Source organism: Mustela nigripes, chromosome 3, assembly GCF_022355385.1.
Source record: "Mustela nigripes isolate SB6536 chromosome 3, MUSNIG.SB6536, whole genome shotgun sequence".
In the NCBI taxonomy this organism is placed as follows: domain Eukaryota; kingdom Metazoa; phylum Chordata; class Mammalia; order Carnivora; family Mustelidae; genus Mustela; species Mustela nigripes.
The window spans coordinates 91,079,411-91,095,899 of record NC_081559.1 but is presented as its reverse complement, the minus strand read 5'-3'; the positions used below and the strand labels follow the sequence as shown (position 1 = coordinate 91,095,899).

At 34.7% G+C, this 16,489-nt stretch overlaps 1 protein-coding gene across 8 annotated transcripts in view; it reads left to right on the top strand.

The window, feature by feature from the left end:
- The window catches only part of SPOPL (speckle type BTB/POZ protein like), a 65,102-nt gene extending 49,454 nt beyond the window's left edge, over positions 1 to 15,648 (top strand). For 7 of the 8 annotated variants that reach the window (XM_059394371.1, XM_059394363.1, XM_059394368.1 and 4 more), the window contains 4 exons: positions 382 to 504; positions 8,824 to 8,966; positions 9,056 to 9,109; positions 11,346 to 15,648. In XM_059394371.1, the coding sequence (XP_059250354.1) occupies positions 382 to 504; positions 8,824 to 8,966; positions 9,056 to 9,109; positions 11,346 to 11,490 (465 nt within the window). In that variant the 3' untranslated portion in view covers positions 11,491 to 15,648. The remainder of the gene's footprint in view (positions 1 to 381; positions 505 to 8,823; positions 8,967 to 9,055; positions 9,110 to 11,345) is intronic. The other variant, XM_059394370.1, reaches the window with a different exon arrangement.
- Positions 15,649 to 16,489: the final 841 nt, after the last annotated feature.

Here is a 16,489-nt window from a genome sequence, read left to right as displayed (position 1 = left end):
ATTATGCTATGACCTTGGAATTCAACAAAGAAAAAACTAATAGCTGTCTTCTTCTAAGAGAGAGGTTAAAAACTGAACACACATATTTTGTTTGGCCTAAAGACTTTTGTTTGTTTGTTTGTTTACTCTTTTTTAATTGAAAAATTGAGGTTTTATGTGCCTACATGACAGTACTTGTCTGGGTATACTTCTGTTAGACCTGCTTGCTTCACTTTGCCTGCTTAGCTTACTGAAGATTTACTTATCTCCATTTTAAAGTAGAGTTTAAATAGAGCATTTGGGTGCAGATTTAGTTAAATTATTATCAGAGTTTTGCTTTGGTTCATTTGTGCGTGTGTATGTTCTTTAAGTGTAACTTTTTTATGTTGTTTTCAATATCAGAATCGAGTGGAAATAAATGATGTAGACCCTGAGGTTTTTAAAGAAATGATGAGATTCATTTACACAGGGAAAGCACCAAACCTTGACAAAATGGCTGACAACTTGTTGGCAGCTGCAGACAAAGTAAGTAATTAGGTCTTAAAAAGCTGAAAAATCTCCTCAACTTGTTTTATCTAGAAAGCTATCATCAAAGAAAAACTCCACAAATAACTTAAAATATTGAAGAATTAATTTATACTATTTATAGATGGCTCTTGAGCATATTATGAAATAGCAGACATTGAAGATAATATGGAAATTAGATTTTTTTAAATCAATAAGGCATAAAAATATCTTGAACTAGTTAGAATATATAAATAAAATAATAAGATAAAAAAGAAGAAAATATTGGATTTTTTTCTAACTTAATTCCCAGTATTCAGACATTTATTTTTTAACATAACACAGAAAGAGAAAAAAAAATGTTAATGTTATATAATGTTCTTTTGTAATGGTGATTTTTTTTTAAAGAAAATTTATGTATTTATTAGAAAGAGAGAATGTGCCCATGAGTGGGGTGGGGAAGAGACAGAGAGAGGGGGAGAAGCAGACTCTCCGCTGAGGAGGAGTCCAACATGAGACTTGATCCCAGGACCCTGAGATCATGACCTGAGCTGAAGTCAGACGCCCAAACAATTGAGCCACCCAGGTGCCCCTATAATGGTGATTTCTTGAAGTTTGAGAATCAATGCAAAAATGCCAGAAAATCTCAAATCCCATTAGTTCTCAATCCTGAAGGACATCGGGAGATTTTTCTGAAAAGTATTGATGTTCATGCCATTTATATCTCTCTATATAATATGTAAGTTTATGCATACGCCTTTGTGTGTGAATATGTGCATGTATATATTCGTACATATATACACATAGACAGAGGGAAAGAGAGAGTATGTGATATTGTACTTTTTTTTTCTTTTTAAGATTTTATTTATTTATCTGACAGAGAGTACAGAGAGAGGGAGAAGCAGGCTCCTCACGGAGCAGGGAGCCCAACCTGGGGCTCAATCCCTGGACCCTGGGATCATGATCCAAGCTGAAGTCAGAATTTAACCAACTGAGCCACCGGGGCACCCCAATATTGTACTTGTTTTATAAAATATTACCAGCGGGGCCTTAGAATCTGTTCTTTCTTTTATTGCCCCAAGTTGTTATTTAAATTTTTGTTAGTTAGCATACAGTATAATATTAGTTTCAGATGTACAACATGATGATTCAGCAATTCATATATCACCTGGTGCTCAACACAAGTGCCCTCCTTTATTCCCATCATCCATTTAACCCATCCCCCATCTACTTCCCTTCTGGTAGCTAGTTTATTCTCTGTAGTTAAGACTCTGTTTCTTGATTTGCCTCTCTCTGTTGTTTTTTTCTCTCTTTGCTCATTTGTTTGTTTCTTAAATTCCACATATAAGTGAAAACATACAGTGGTTTTTTCACTTAGCATAGTACTCTCTGGCCCCATTCATGTCACTGCAAATGACAGGATTTTTTTTTTTTTTTTGGCTGAGTATTATTCCATTCTGTATATATCACAACTTCATTACTCATTCATTCATCGATGGACACTTGGGCTATTTTCTTAAATTGACTATTCTTGATAATACTGCCATAAACATCAGGGTGCATGTATTCCTTTGAGTCAGTATTTTTGTATTTTCTATTTTTAACTTTTTGAGGAACTTCCATACTGTTTTCCAAAGTGGCTCTACCAGTTTGTATTCCCACCAACAGTGCAAGAGAGTTCCTGTTTCTCCACATCTTCACCAACTCCTCTTGTTTCTTATGTTGTTGATTTTAGCCATTCTGACAAATGTGAGGTGATACCTCATTTCAGTTTTGATTTGAATTTTCCTGATAATGAGTGATGTTGAGCATCTTTTAATTGGTCTGTTGGCCATGTGGATGTCTTTGGAAAAATGTCTGTCTTCTGCCCATTTTTAAATTTATAAGTTCTTAAATATATAAGCTCTTCATATATTTTGGATATTAACCTCTTACTGGATATATCATTTGCGGATATCTTCTCCCATTCTGTAGGTTGCCTTTTAGTTTTGTGGATTGTTTCATTTGCTTTCAGAAGCTTTTTATTTTGATGAAGACCCAGTACTTTACTTTTGCTTTTGTTTCCTTTGTGTTAGGAGACATATGCAGAAGGAAGTTGTTACAGCCAATGTCAAAGAGGTTACTGCCTGTGTTCTCTTCTAGGATTTTTGTGGTTTCAGGTCTCACATTTAGGTCTTTCATTTTGAATTTATTTTTGTGTATGGTATAAGCTAGTGGTCCAGTTTCATTCTTTTGCATGTTGCTGTCCAGTTTTCCCAACACAGTTTGTTGAAGAGGCAGTCTTTTTCCCATTGGATGTTCTTTCCTGCTTTGTTGAACATCAGTTGATATATGATTGTGGATACATTTTGGGGTTCTCTATTCTGTTCCATTGTTCTTTGTGTCTGTTTTTGTGCCAGTACCATATTGCTTTAATTATTACAGCTTTGTAATACAACTTGAAGTCCAGAATTGTGATGCCTCCAGCTTTACTTTTCTGTTTTAAGGTTGCATTGGCTATTCAGGGTCTCTTGTAGTCCTGTATTAGTTTTATGATTGATTGTTCTAGCTCTCCAGAGAATGCTACTGATATTTTGATAGGGATTGCATTAAATGTGTAGATTGCTTTGGGTAATAAAACATTTTAACAATATTTGTTCTTCCAGTCCATGAGCATGGAATATATTTCCATTTCTTTGTGCCATCCTAAGTTTTTTCATTAGTGCTTTCCATTCTTCAGAGTACAGGTCTTTCACCTCTTTGGTTAGGTTTATTCCAGAGTATCTTATCATTTTTGGTGCATTTGTAAATGACATTGATTCCTTAATTTCTCCCTCTGCCACTTCATTATTGGTATATAGAAATACAACAGATGGTTTTATGATGATTTTGTATCCTGAGACTTTACTGAATTCATGCATCAGTTCTAGCAGTTTCTTGGTGGAGTCCCGTCTTCTGCAAATAGGGAAAGTTTTACTACTTCCATGCTGTTTTAGATGCCTTTTATTTTTTGTTGTTGTTGTCTCCTTGCCATGGCAGAAACTTCCAGTACTATGTTAGTGAGAGTAGACATCCTTGTCTTCTTGTTCCTTAACATAGAGAAAGTCTCTTGGTTTTTCCCCCAGTGAGGATGATATTAGCTGTGGGGTTTTCATATATGGTCATTGTATGTTGAGATGTGTTCCCTTTAAACCTAATTTTTTAAGGGTTTTTATCAGGAATGCATTTTGTACTTTGTCAAATATCTTTTCTGCACCTATTGAAATGATCATACAGTTCTTCTCCTTTCTTTTATTAATGTGATCTGTCATGTTGATAGATTTATGAATACTGAACCAAACTTGCAGCTCAGGAATAAATTCCACTTGATTGTGGTGAATGATTTTTTTTTAATGTATTGGATTCAGTTTGCTAGGATTTTCATATCTGTGTTCATCAGGGATATTGACCTGTAGTACTCCTTTTTAGCGGTGTCTTCATCTGGTTTTGGTATCTGTAATATTGGCCTCATAGAATGAAAGTGGAAGTTTTCCTTCTTTTTCTGTTTTTTAAAATAGTTTGAGAAGAATAGGTATTAACTCTTATTTGAATGCTTGGTAGAATTTGCCTGTGAAGCCATCTATCTGAGCCTGGACTTTTGTTGTTACAAGTTTTTTGATTACTGATTCATTTCTTTGCTGGTTATCAGTCCCTTCAACTTTTCTATTTATTCCTGTTTTAGTTTGGCGATTATTATGGCAGTTATGTCTTCTGTTCCTGAAAGTAATGGCCTAATGGAGAAGAAGTTATGTAGTGCCCAGGGTCTGGCACTTCCAGGGCACATCTCAAGTGTGTTGTGCATGTGGTTCACTGTTGTATTCTGGTCACTCTGTCCTTTAAGCCAGTTGTCCACAAGACTCTCCTTCTTTGCTGGAGGCCATGTTTCATCCCTAATGTAGATGTGGCTTATTTTAACTAGCTATGCTCTGGGCTGTTTGTGAAATGGGACTTGACACTGCTTCATCTGGAACTGAGGCCCTGCGAAACTATGGGCAGGGTTTGTGCTGATTTTCCAGAGGAAGGGCCTGCTATGTTGGGACTGACCGAAGCTTGACTGAGAAGGGTGGTCCTGCTGGAGTGCAAGGGAGTGTTAGCAAGTAAGGCAGCCAATGTGGATGCAGTGTTGGGTCTGTATTTATGCTGAGGGGTGGGGGAGTTAACTGGCACTGACTAGCTCCTTTGTTCTAGGAGAAGTGTCGCTGTGAATGCTTCCTCTCAGGGCTATACTCAGAGAAAAGCAAATAATGTGACCCTGATGTGTCTCAGACATTCTTCAGATAGCTGTTTTCACACAACCTACCCCTGGGTTCTTTGTCTGCCTTCTGTCCAGGAGCAGGGCATTACCCTCCAAACTCTATCCTAGCCAAGCCCACAGAACTCTAGCCCCACTTATTGCAAGAAGTCATGAAATTCAGGTCCTCTCATTTTACAACCCATCATTTTTGGAGAAACATTCCCTTTTGAATTCCTCTGTGTGCTCCTCTCTCCCTCATCCTTCTCCATGACTGCAACTGCCTCCCCTCTACAGCACCCACAGTCCATTCTCCACCAAGTCAGGTCTCCACACTTCCTACCTTTATAAGTGTGGCCTCTTCTCTCCCTTTAGTTGTGGAGTTTGTTCTTTCAGTCTTCTAGACTATTCCTGGGGTATTTAGGATAATCTGATAGTTACCTAGTTGTGTTTGTGGGACAGGAGGAGCCTAGAGTCCTTCTACTCTGTTGCCGTATTTCTCTCAAGCTGGAATCTATTAATTTCTTAAAACTACATGTGAACCATAGCTATCTCAATAAAAATTTAAATTTAAAATGACATTTGCAGTAGCATCAAAAATATTAAATATATACGCGTATATCTAGCAAAAGATGTCAAAAGACTGAACTGATAATTACAAGATATTGATAAGTGAAATTCAGGGACTACCTGAATAAATAAAAAGAGAAATTTTGGGGGGTGCCTGGGTGGCTCAGTCGTTAAGCGACTGCCTTTGGCTCAGATCATAATCTCAGGGTCTTGGGATCAAGCCCCATATGGGGGGGGGTCCCTGCTCAGCGGGAAGCCTCCTCCCTGCCCCACTCCCCCTGCTTGTGTTCCCTATCTCCCTGTGTCTGTCAAATAAATTTTAAAAACTTTAAAAAAAATTGTTTTTTTGTTCATGGATCAGTAGTCTCAGTATTAAAATTTCAGTTCTTAAAATTCACTAGTAGAACCAACATGTCCTTAGCAGGTTTTTTTGTTTTGCTTTGTTTTTTGACAAGTGGATATAAAATTTACGTGCAAGTGCAAGAGCCTAGAACAGTCAGATAACTTTGAAAAAGAGATCAAAATGAAAGGCTAAAACTACATGATAACAAGTCTTCCTATAAAGCTTCAGGATTTAAGGGGCTCCTGGGTGTCTCAGTCAGTTAAGCGTCTGCCTTTGGCTCAGGTCATGATCCTGGGGTCCTGGGTTCAAGCTCTGGCATCAGGTTCCCTGCTCAGTAGGGAGCCTGCTTCTCTCTCTCCTGCTGCTCCGCCTGCTTATGCTCTCTCCCTCTCCCTCTCTCTCCAATAAATAAATAAAATATTTTTAAAAAGTAAATAAAGCTTCAGGATTTAAGAAGTGTATTGGTTACAAGATAGACAACTTATTGGAACAGAATGGAAAGTACAGAAATAGACTGTTACATATATTGATACCTAATTTTTGATAAAACGTGAAAAGACAATTCAGTGAAGAAGGAATAGTCTTTTCAACAAGTGATACTAGAACAATTGGATACCTATATGCCTGAAAGAAAAAAAAAATACGAACTTCTTATATGAACTTTAAGCCCAATACAAAAAGTAATGCAAAATGGATTATAAATCTAAAACTTAAAACTTTGAAGAGAAAACATAGGATAAAGTCTTCATAGTCTTGTGTTAGGCAAAGACTTTTGAGCTATCACACCAAAAAACAATACATAAAAGAAAAATTGATAAATTAGGCTTAAGTAAAGTTTTAAAACTTCAGAAAACACATAATGAAAAGACAACACAAACTAGGAGAAAATACTTTGCAAAGCATCTATACAGTTAGCAGGTTTTATTCAGAATATAGCTGCTAAAAGACTGGTTTTTTAAAAAAGATTTATTTATTTATTTTAGAGAGAGAAAGAGCACATAAGCAGAGGGAGGGGCTGAGAAAGAGAGAGAGGATCTCAAGCAGACTCCTTGCTGAGTGTGGGGCCTGATGTGGAGCTTGATCTCACAACCCTAACATCAGGATGTGAGCCAAAATCAAGAGTTGCCTGCCTAACTGACTGAGCCACCCAGGCACCCCGGCTAAAGGACTTTTGCATTCAAACTATATAAAGAACTGCCAAAATTCAATTATAAGAAAACAATATTTTTTTAAAGGAAATATGTATTTCCTTTTTTTTTAAGATTTTATTTGAGAAAGAGCTCGAGCCAGGGGAGGCAGGGGAGTGGTTAGAGGGAGAAGCAGACTCCCCTCTGAGCAGGGAGCCTGATTCAGGACTCAGTCCCAAGACCCTGGGATCATGACCTGAGCTGAAGACTGATGCTTAACTGACTGAGCCATCCAGGTGCCCAACAATGTTATTTCTAAAAATAGAGAAAATATTTGAACAGACATTTTCTCAGTTAATGTCAGTTAACTATTTCAAAAGATACTCAACATCATTAGTTATTAGGGGAAGGTAAATTAAAACCATATGAGTTATTTCTACACATGTATTGTAATAGCTAAGATTACAAAGACCACATTAAGTATGGTCAAGGATGTGTAAGTTAGAACTTTTATACACTGCTGATGGAAATGTAACATGTTACAACCACTTTGAAAGATTGGTGACTTCTTAAAAGTTTCACACCATGTGATCTAGTGAGTCTACTATTTTATCTAAGAGGGAAAAAAAGCATATTCCCATACAGTGACTTATATGTGAATATTTATAGAAGCTTTATTTGTAATAGCTAAAAACTGGAAACACCCAAATGTTTATCAACAGAGGCATGCAGAAACAAATATGGTATGTCTTTATGCAATGGAATTTTTTTTTAGCAATAAAAAACATTGAACTGTTGATAAAATAGCAAACATGCATGAATCTCAGAATAAATTTCTGAGTAGAAGAAGCCAGTCAAAAATGAGTACATATTTTATGATTCCATTTATAGAAGACACCAGAAAATGCAAACTACAGCAGTAGAGAGCACATCAGAGGTTTAGCCGGGGGTAGGGTGAAAGGGGAGGATTACCAAGAGGTAGGAAGAAACTTTTAGAGATGTTGAATATGTTCAGTGTCATGTTTTAATAATGGTTATATGTTATAAACTTACCAAAGTATAAACTTCAAATATGTGCAGTTTGCTATATATCACTTATACTTCAATAAAGCTGCTAAAGTTGTCATAATAACTAAAGAAGTTATCAAAATTATTTTTTCAGCTTTATAATTCATTCTTCAAGATTGAGCAGTGGCAACATACAGGTACCTCCTGGTACACTTCGGCATTTAAAATGGAGAAGAGGGCGCCTGGGTGGCTCAGTGGTTAAGCCGCTGCCTTCGGCTCAGGTCATGATCTCAGGGTCCTGGGATCGAGTCCCGCATCGGGCTCTCTGCTCAGCAGGGAGCCTGCTTCCTCTTCTCTCTCTCTCTGCCTGCCTCTCTGCCTACTTGTGATTTCTCTCTGTCAAATAAATAAATAAAATCTTTAAAAAAAAAAATGGAGAAGAGAAATTCACTCATTAAGAGTATTGAGCAAGAAAGATTTTTTTTAAAGGAATAAACCTGTTTTAAAAATTGACAGTATGTATTTTGCATAAATTGAAATTTCCTAAAGAAAATTAGTCTTTCTCTTGAATTCATTCAAGAGAATCTTAACATTAATCTTCTTAATATTTATTCAAGAACATCTTCTTAATATTAGGTTAAAATAACTTTGAGGGGTTTTTTTTTATTATTATTCTCGGTCATAGGGGCACCTGCATGCCTCAGTCCGTTAAGCATCGGCCTTAGGCTCAGGTCTTGATCCCGCAGTCCTAGGATCAAGTCCCATATCAGTCTCTCTGATCGGTGGGGAGTCTGCTTCTCCCTCTGTCCCCACCCCCCACTCATGCGTGCTCACGCGTGCACGTGCTTTCTCTGTCTCAAAAATAAATAAATAATTTTTAAAAAATAAAAAACCTTTTCTTAATTCTCAGTTCAGAGTATAATGTGCTTTAACCTTATTTTCTAGTTTACAGATACCAATTGTTTTCTAAATTACAAATACCAAGTGTTTAAAACTTGGTAGTTTGAGTAAATGTTTAATTGTTTTGTTTTCCTTTTGAATAGTACGCACTGGAACGGCTGAAGGTCATGTGTGAAGAAGCTTTGTGTAGTAACCTCTCAGTAGAAAATGTTGCTGATACCCTTGTCCTTGCAGATTTGCACAGTGCAGAACAGTTGAAAGCACAAGCCATAGACTTTATTAATAGGTAAGCTATGCCTGTATTTCAGTGGGCATGACACCTTCAACATTTCTTCACCGGACTTTTTTTTAAGTGTGTTTAAATCTTCAATGCAGGTGCAGTGTACTTCGACAGCTTGGGTGTAAAGATGGGAAAAACTGGAACAGCAAGTAAGATGACATCAGTTTCTGACTTAAAGTTGATCTGCATACATGAAATTAAGTGTTTGCATAGCCTTTTGCCCATCTGCATAAGTATGAATCCAAATATTAGTTACATGAAGTAAACTGCCAGTTATTTTAAAAATTAGTAATTTGACTTAGTGGATTCTTGAGGCTATGCTTCCTTGTAGATCAGCTTCTAATGTGAACTGGGATCGACATTTTAATTTCTTATGCATATATGCTTATAGTATATAACTGAGTCCAGGTATTTCAATGGCTATTGGAGATCCTTTCCCTGCCCCTTCAGAAAGCATTTCTAAAAATGTGGGAAATACTCATTTTATCCTCTAAGGCGTGTTCCTCCAGATTTGCTTAGAAAGTCTTTATATTTGAATGCTCATCTACTGCTTCTTAGGTTAGCCAAGTAACTTGAATCATATAGTATTTTAGACTAGCTCCTGGTTCAATTTGTTCTTTTCTTTCTCTGATGAAACTGTAAGAGGTATGATAGTTGTTACATGTTTTTAAGCCTGGGCCTTCTGAGTATGAACCACTAGAACTTATTATTCCCTTCTTATGTTTTCTTCTCTCATTTTTAGAATGATTTGTCTATGTTTTATAATTTTTCAAAATCAAAGAAGTGTTGATGGTGTAAAGAATTTGTCCTGCTTTTGGTTAGTATTTACCTGTAAACCCTTCAGTTAGTTCTATTTTCACATATTATCAAAAGTTGATATAAGTGAAAAAAGACAGTGTTAGAAACAATAAAATGAGTGTTGACCATTTAATTATTTCCCATTGTTTTCATCTATGACCACTTTTAAGTTACTGGTTGTTCTGTATATTGATTGGTGTGTGATAATATATTATCATCATGGCATTTGATCCTAAAAAATATATTTGAATCAAAAATATAATGTTTTAGCTGTAAATGATAATTTTGTGATCCTTTGTACTTAGCCACTTTCAAGTTCTAATTGTATTCTGTTAAGAAAATATTACATTGAACAACTTTTTTACACTGTCAACAAATGTTGGTTTATTTCACATCCCTTCAAGAAGCTGTTGTAGATGCAGATCTTCAATAGATATTTTGTTGAATTAAATAAATGAAAATGCCAGGTATATTGATAGGTATCTTTGTGATTCTGAACAATTAGTTGAAATTATAAACACAATGACATAGAGCTAATATAATGTCAGGCAAATTTAAAAAGTTGTTTTATTGTTATTAGCTACTGTTTAGTTCCACAAACATTTACCTAGTATTCTTATGTCTCAAGCACCATGCTAAGGAGTTTCATATAAAAATGATTAGGAAAAATCTTCTCTTGAGAATTTTATCTATTGATACAAACTAAGTACATGAATATGTTATTATAATGTGGTAAGTAATGTGATAAAGGAAGATATGTACAGGGCACTGGATAAAGGTTGGATGGTTTAGGGATGGCTTTCTGGAGATGACTTCTGAGCCTTTAAACATGAATAGGAATTAGTAAAACTGAGAAGGAAATAATGAACAGAAGGCATTGTGAACAGAAAGGATAGCTCCATCCAAAGTATAGAAGCATGAAGCAGTAGGTGATCATTCAATTAACAGGTATTTATATTTACTATACAGTAAATACCCTAGGCACTGTGCTTATACAAAGAATATCATGGTGAACATGATGAATGTTCCCCTGCCTTCAATGGGGTTTATAGCTTAGCAGGAGGCAAATTGGAATTAGACAAGTAATTGAAATAAAGTGTAACAGTAGATACTATATAACATACCCATCGGAGCATATAGCAAAAAAACCTTACCTAAGCTAGAGGAAGAAAGCCTTTTTGAGGTATTATTGAAAAAATGCCTTAAGTATTAGTAGGAGTTGATAGTATTGAAGTAGAGGGAGAAGAGCAGAGGGCAAAAGTTGGAACTCTAGAGAAAACCTGTGTGTAACAGCCATGGAAAAGAGCTGTTGAAAGAGCGGATACACAAATGGTAACAATGGGAGTTAGGACTATGGAGAAAACTGTAACATAGTTCCAAGTATAGAACTTCCAGAAGAATTTAAGAGTTTCTGTTGCAACATAAAATACCAGTAAGGTGAAGATGGTATTTTCATGAATTCATGGGGCCTGATGACATAGAGAAATGAAGTGTTTAAAACATTTTGAAATTTGTAAGTTTTAAAAATAATAACAATGTGTTTTGAAAAGTACTCTTTAGTAAACATAACATAACTTTATTTTTCAGCCAAGCAGCGGACATAATGGAAACATCGGGGTGGAAGTCCATGATTCAGTCTCACCCTCATTTAGTAGCAGAAGCCTTCCGAGCACTAGCATCTGCACAGTGTCCACAGTTTGGCATTCCACGCAAACGGCTAAAACAGTCCTGAAATCTTCCATGAACTGTAGAAAAATGGAATTGACTTTTACTCCTCCAGGTCCAGAAGGATTCTAATATACAAACCATAAGCAAGAGTTGTTTCTGTTGTCTTGTCCACAGAACAGAAGCTGAAAAAGCATATTGCTTGCATTTCAGGTGGATAATTTATGGTTTATTCTTCAGCTTTAAATTAGACTGATTATACTCTAATTCACTTCAAGGCCTTAAATTATCTTCAGTGACTTCTCTTGTTCATATAATACTTTAATTTTTTTATTGTGCCTTGTCATTTTGACTAAGGCTATGCAGGATTGCACTAGGTCCATAATGCAGTAATATTGATAACTGAAGATATTAAGTTTCAAAAGGATCTTCCATTAGTTTGAGAAAAAAGCAAAATGAATTTTATAGGGTTTGTCCTGTGCTGTCTCTAAGTTTAAAACTAGGTTCTTCTTAAAAGCACTTGAATTGGAGATTACTGATAATGTCTCCAGTCTAAGTTCTATACATATAGGAGAACCTGCTTACCTTCAAGGTAAGTTACGGCAATACACTGCTTCAATTCTAATTTATTTTTCATTTCAGGGGGCAAATATGCAATGAGTTGGCCCAAATTTTTAGTAAAATTTGTGATGTTTGTCTGTGTGTTGACTGTCCAACAAACTGAGAAAAGCATAACAAACTTTTGCTTGTGTTTTTTGTGGATTTATTCAAGTTTACAATGATTGAGAACTGATTGAGGTTAAGATTTCAATAAAAAGAAAGCATGTTTTATGCTGAATTAATTTTTTTAATTTATAGTGACATACATTTATATGAAGAATTCTGTCCATGTTGAAAGTAAGGATGACCAAATGTAAATTTAAGGAGTGGGCCAATTAAGAAAGATATAATGCACTTTTAATGTGTAACTTTTGTATGCTAAATGGTACATATATTTTTTTGTTTTTTTTTGAGGGAATTAATAAGGTATAATTAATTGTGTCTTAACTTTTGAAAGAATTTTTTAAGACCAATGGAGGCAATTGGGATGTTTGTGATAATAGATAAGAACATAGCCTTGATTGTAGTTAAATTGGTTTAAATTTCAGATATTTATTATTGAATTTATTCCTGTCTTATCACACTTTGGAGAAGGCAACTGAATAAACAAATCCTGGATACTCTACTCTCCTCCTGAAAACAGTGAACTTATATTATTTGCAGACTAAAGGAGAGAGCCCTTAGAAATATGTCAGGCCACACTCTGAACCTTTTTTCTCCCCTAGCTTTCTCCTTTCTGTTTCAGTTACTGTACTAACATTGTGGATGATATTGAAATTCTGCATAATGTGAACAGGATAAACTATTTATAAACTGCTTTTCATGGGCCAGTTCTTTATTATAAATGAATTTAGCTTTAAACACATACACATGTTCAGTGTTTGGATAGCTCTGTTCACAGTGGAGTCTGTTCTGGTGCATTATCCCAGAGAAGTAGGAGTGATCAGTGGCAAGTCACTGCATCTGATTTTCTGTGATAGTGACAGTATGCTTCGTAGGCAAGATTTATACTTGACCACAAGGGAAAAAGTGTCACTGGAAAAAAAAAACACATATACTTATATATTCACGTACATACTTTATTCCCCCAATTAAAATTTGTATGCTATGTTTAATTTTTGAATTTAGGACAAAAGGAGAAAAATGAAGCCTGAGGATTTAAAATAGATTTCGTTTTTGTTATCTCTTTGTTAGGTAGTCACTGAAGCAATTTTAATATATAAAGAGTGATTCATACTTACATTAAGCAAGCACTGTCAAATAAGCATTTGTTAATCCACAACAAACTGTAGTTTGAAAAGATCATATTTTCAGATAGCTTCATTTCTTTCTGTGTAGTTTAATGGAAATCTTTCTTATGTTAACTTATATTTGAAATTGGAAAAATCCCTTGGGACATGTTATTGGACTCCATCCTGTGTAAGAATACTATAGGGAGTAGAACCTCACTTCCTTAACCAGATTGAATCTATTAAATTTACAATGTACAAATTTTATACACACACATACATATACATGTTAAGATTTTAATATTTTTCCAAGGTCTTAAAACAAAAGTCCTCAGGCTCTAGAACCTTGTTTTCAAAAAAAAAGTACTGGTGTGTCCATTTATATCAAATATGCACAGGCTCATTGTGAATTAATTCAATGCTTATATGTACATTTCTAACGATAGTGACTTCAGTAATAACACCCATATAATGAACACTGCAGCTTGCTCCTACCTACTTACTTTAGTGTTTATTGCAGATCTTAAGGTTTTTATTATAAAGTAGTTTTTTAGTTTTGTTCTAAGTTTGGTAGCAAATTTTGTACCAAAAACGTCAAACACTGTGCTGTGAGGAGATACACGTTTGTAGAAATGTCCACTTTTCAGATTATATAATGCCTACCATTATACTAACAGAATCATATCATAGTTGATTTATTTTTTTTATTTATTATGGGGGATTTTTTTTTTTTTTGGTATTGTGGGTTTTGAGGCAATGGAAAAAAAAGTGTATTCTGATGTGAGTGCTCTAATAGCCTTTTTATTTTTTCATTTTGAAACTACACACATTGTTTTCAGTAGGGACAGAATCTGTCCTGAACAATTTTGCCTTTTATTAGCCTGCTCTTGTTTCCCTTTTGTCACGTAAACAGAGCTTTCCTTAGAAAAGTAGTGACTGGTTTTAAATGTTGTTACATGTTATCAAGTAACCATTGGAGAGGTGTTCATTAGCTTGAGATACAGAAATACTGTATTTGTGCCTTTTTTGTTTTTAAATTTTAACATACATTGGTATTTAGAGCACAAATATGAAGGTGCCATAATGTTATGGCTTGCCATTGTTACCTCCTTGAATATTCATGTGTCATTGTCTTGAAATAGTAATTGGAGAACCATGCATGTATTATGTCATCTGGGTGGGTGGGGGTGTGTGTGTGTGTGTGTGTGTGTGTGTGTGTGTGTACACGTACTTGTGTTTGCTTGGACTTGCGTGTGGTATGTTCAGAAGAGTGAATTTCTGAAAATAGGACTCAGTTCAATGTTGAAAATTCAGGTTAGTTAAAATATTTCATTAAATGAGCTTTATTTTGGAGGCAGTTGATAGAAAATTATAATTTTCAAAATGTGACCATTTACTGCATGATGAAATGTGAAAACAGTGCCTTTTTAGGACATCAAGTTTAAAGTTAAGTTTTAAAATATTCACAAAGATATCTTAAAAACTTGTCATGAACATTATTAGCTTATTTTTAAACTAGACCTAAGTTAGAATTTAAATTGCCAAAAGCATAATTACTGATTTATTTTCCCATTTAAGTTCTGTGCAGAAATGTAAAACCTAAGTAAAAGTTTTTATAAAAATGTGGCTCATACATGCTACCCAGTGTTACTAAATTAGAACACTAGAGACTTCAGTAAATTGTTTTGTTAAAATCCAACTCAACAAGCTTTCTTCCTAGCAAGGTATTTGAAAGATGAATTATTCTGACGTGGACATTCTTGCTCTTTGATGGATAAAATAAAAATATTCAGTGTATTCTTGCAAAAGGAGGTGGGTGAGTGGGCTTTACTGTTTTCAGATTATAAAAACAGCACTTTTAGCACATAAGAGTATTTTTTTTTGTAAACCTCTTTTATACAAATTATGAGCTCTACTTTAAGTGTTCATGGGATGATGTCAATTTTAGATCTAGTTGAACAAATATTGAGTGCCTATCATATGCAAGACTCCTCTTCACTAGGAATGAAATCACCACACTGTGTCTTCTGTTTGCAGTATGTGGACTTTATGTTTAGAAAGAAATTCTTATATTTAAATTTTTTTCTGTTTGTTAGAGTTTATCGTTGTATACTGTAACCCAGTTAATTTCACATCCAGTTTTTTAGAATGAAGATATAACTTAAATGAGTCCCATTTTTGAAAATAAAATTCTGCTAAAATTATTTAAAAATTAATTCTGGGGGAAATTGATTTTCAAGATTCAAATGTGTAAAGACTTATATGAACTTTTCAGCCTCATTTTTAATCAGCTGATGTTAATGATGAGATACATACTTTTTGTATCTTGTTGCTGAAAATATTTTTTGCATTTCAGCACGTTGAGTTAAAATAAAGTTGTTACTACTTATTCAGAATTAATTGGTTTATTTTGTGTTTATTTGAAAATAAGAACTCTTTTCATTTTCAGTTCCTATGATGTTTTGCAAAAGAGCCATGTGTTTGATGTAGTAACTTTAAATTATGCATAGTAGTTAATTCTCCTACATAGGAAAACTAGTATTATTTGGAACCTACTAAAGACTTATTCCTTAACTGTGAGTTATACCTATATTTGCTTTTATGTATACATTATCAATATGGGAAGATTTATGCTAATGTCCTGTAGCTTTAATGTAGTACTTAAAGATTACCTCTCCACTGGTCCTCCTGTTCCTTCTTCATTATTAACAGACAACTTAATTATTTGCTGCCATCAATAAGGGCAGAATTGGGGCAATGCATTTCTGGCCTCGTTTAGTAACAGTAACACAATTAGTGCATAAAAATTGTGGCCAAAGTGGCAGTATGAATGCATAGTTTAAAAACCTTCCATACACCCAACACACATATACACATGTGTATGCATACTACATTACCCTTAGAAGAATAAAGGAAGGCCTGAAAAACCTAAGAACATTGTCTATTCAATTAAAGTAAAATAGGACAGGTAGTGGTTATATTCTAAACTTTAAATGAATTATGTATAACCATTCCCTTTCACTCTGCAGCAGCCAGCATTCTGAATATATATTTTTTAGAACATTGGAATGTAGTGTTTCCTTAGTTCTACCACCCAAGAATCATTTATTTCTAAGAGAATGCCAATAGTGGTATTTGTTTTGATCACTACTTTTTTTTTCCCCCAATATCCATTCAATTTTAATTTGGTCACACTTTTAAATAGAAAACACACTGGTAGAAATCTTGCATGTGATA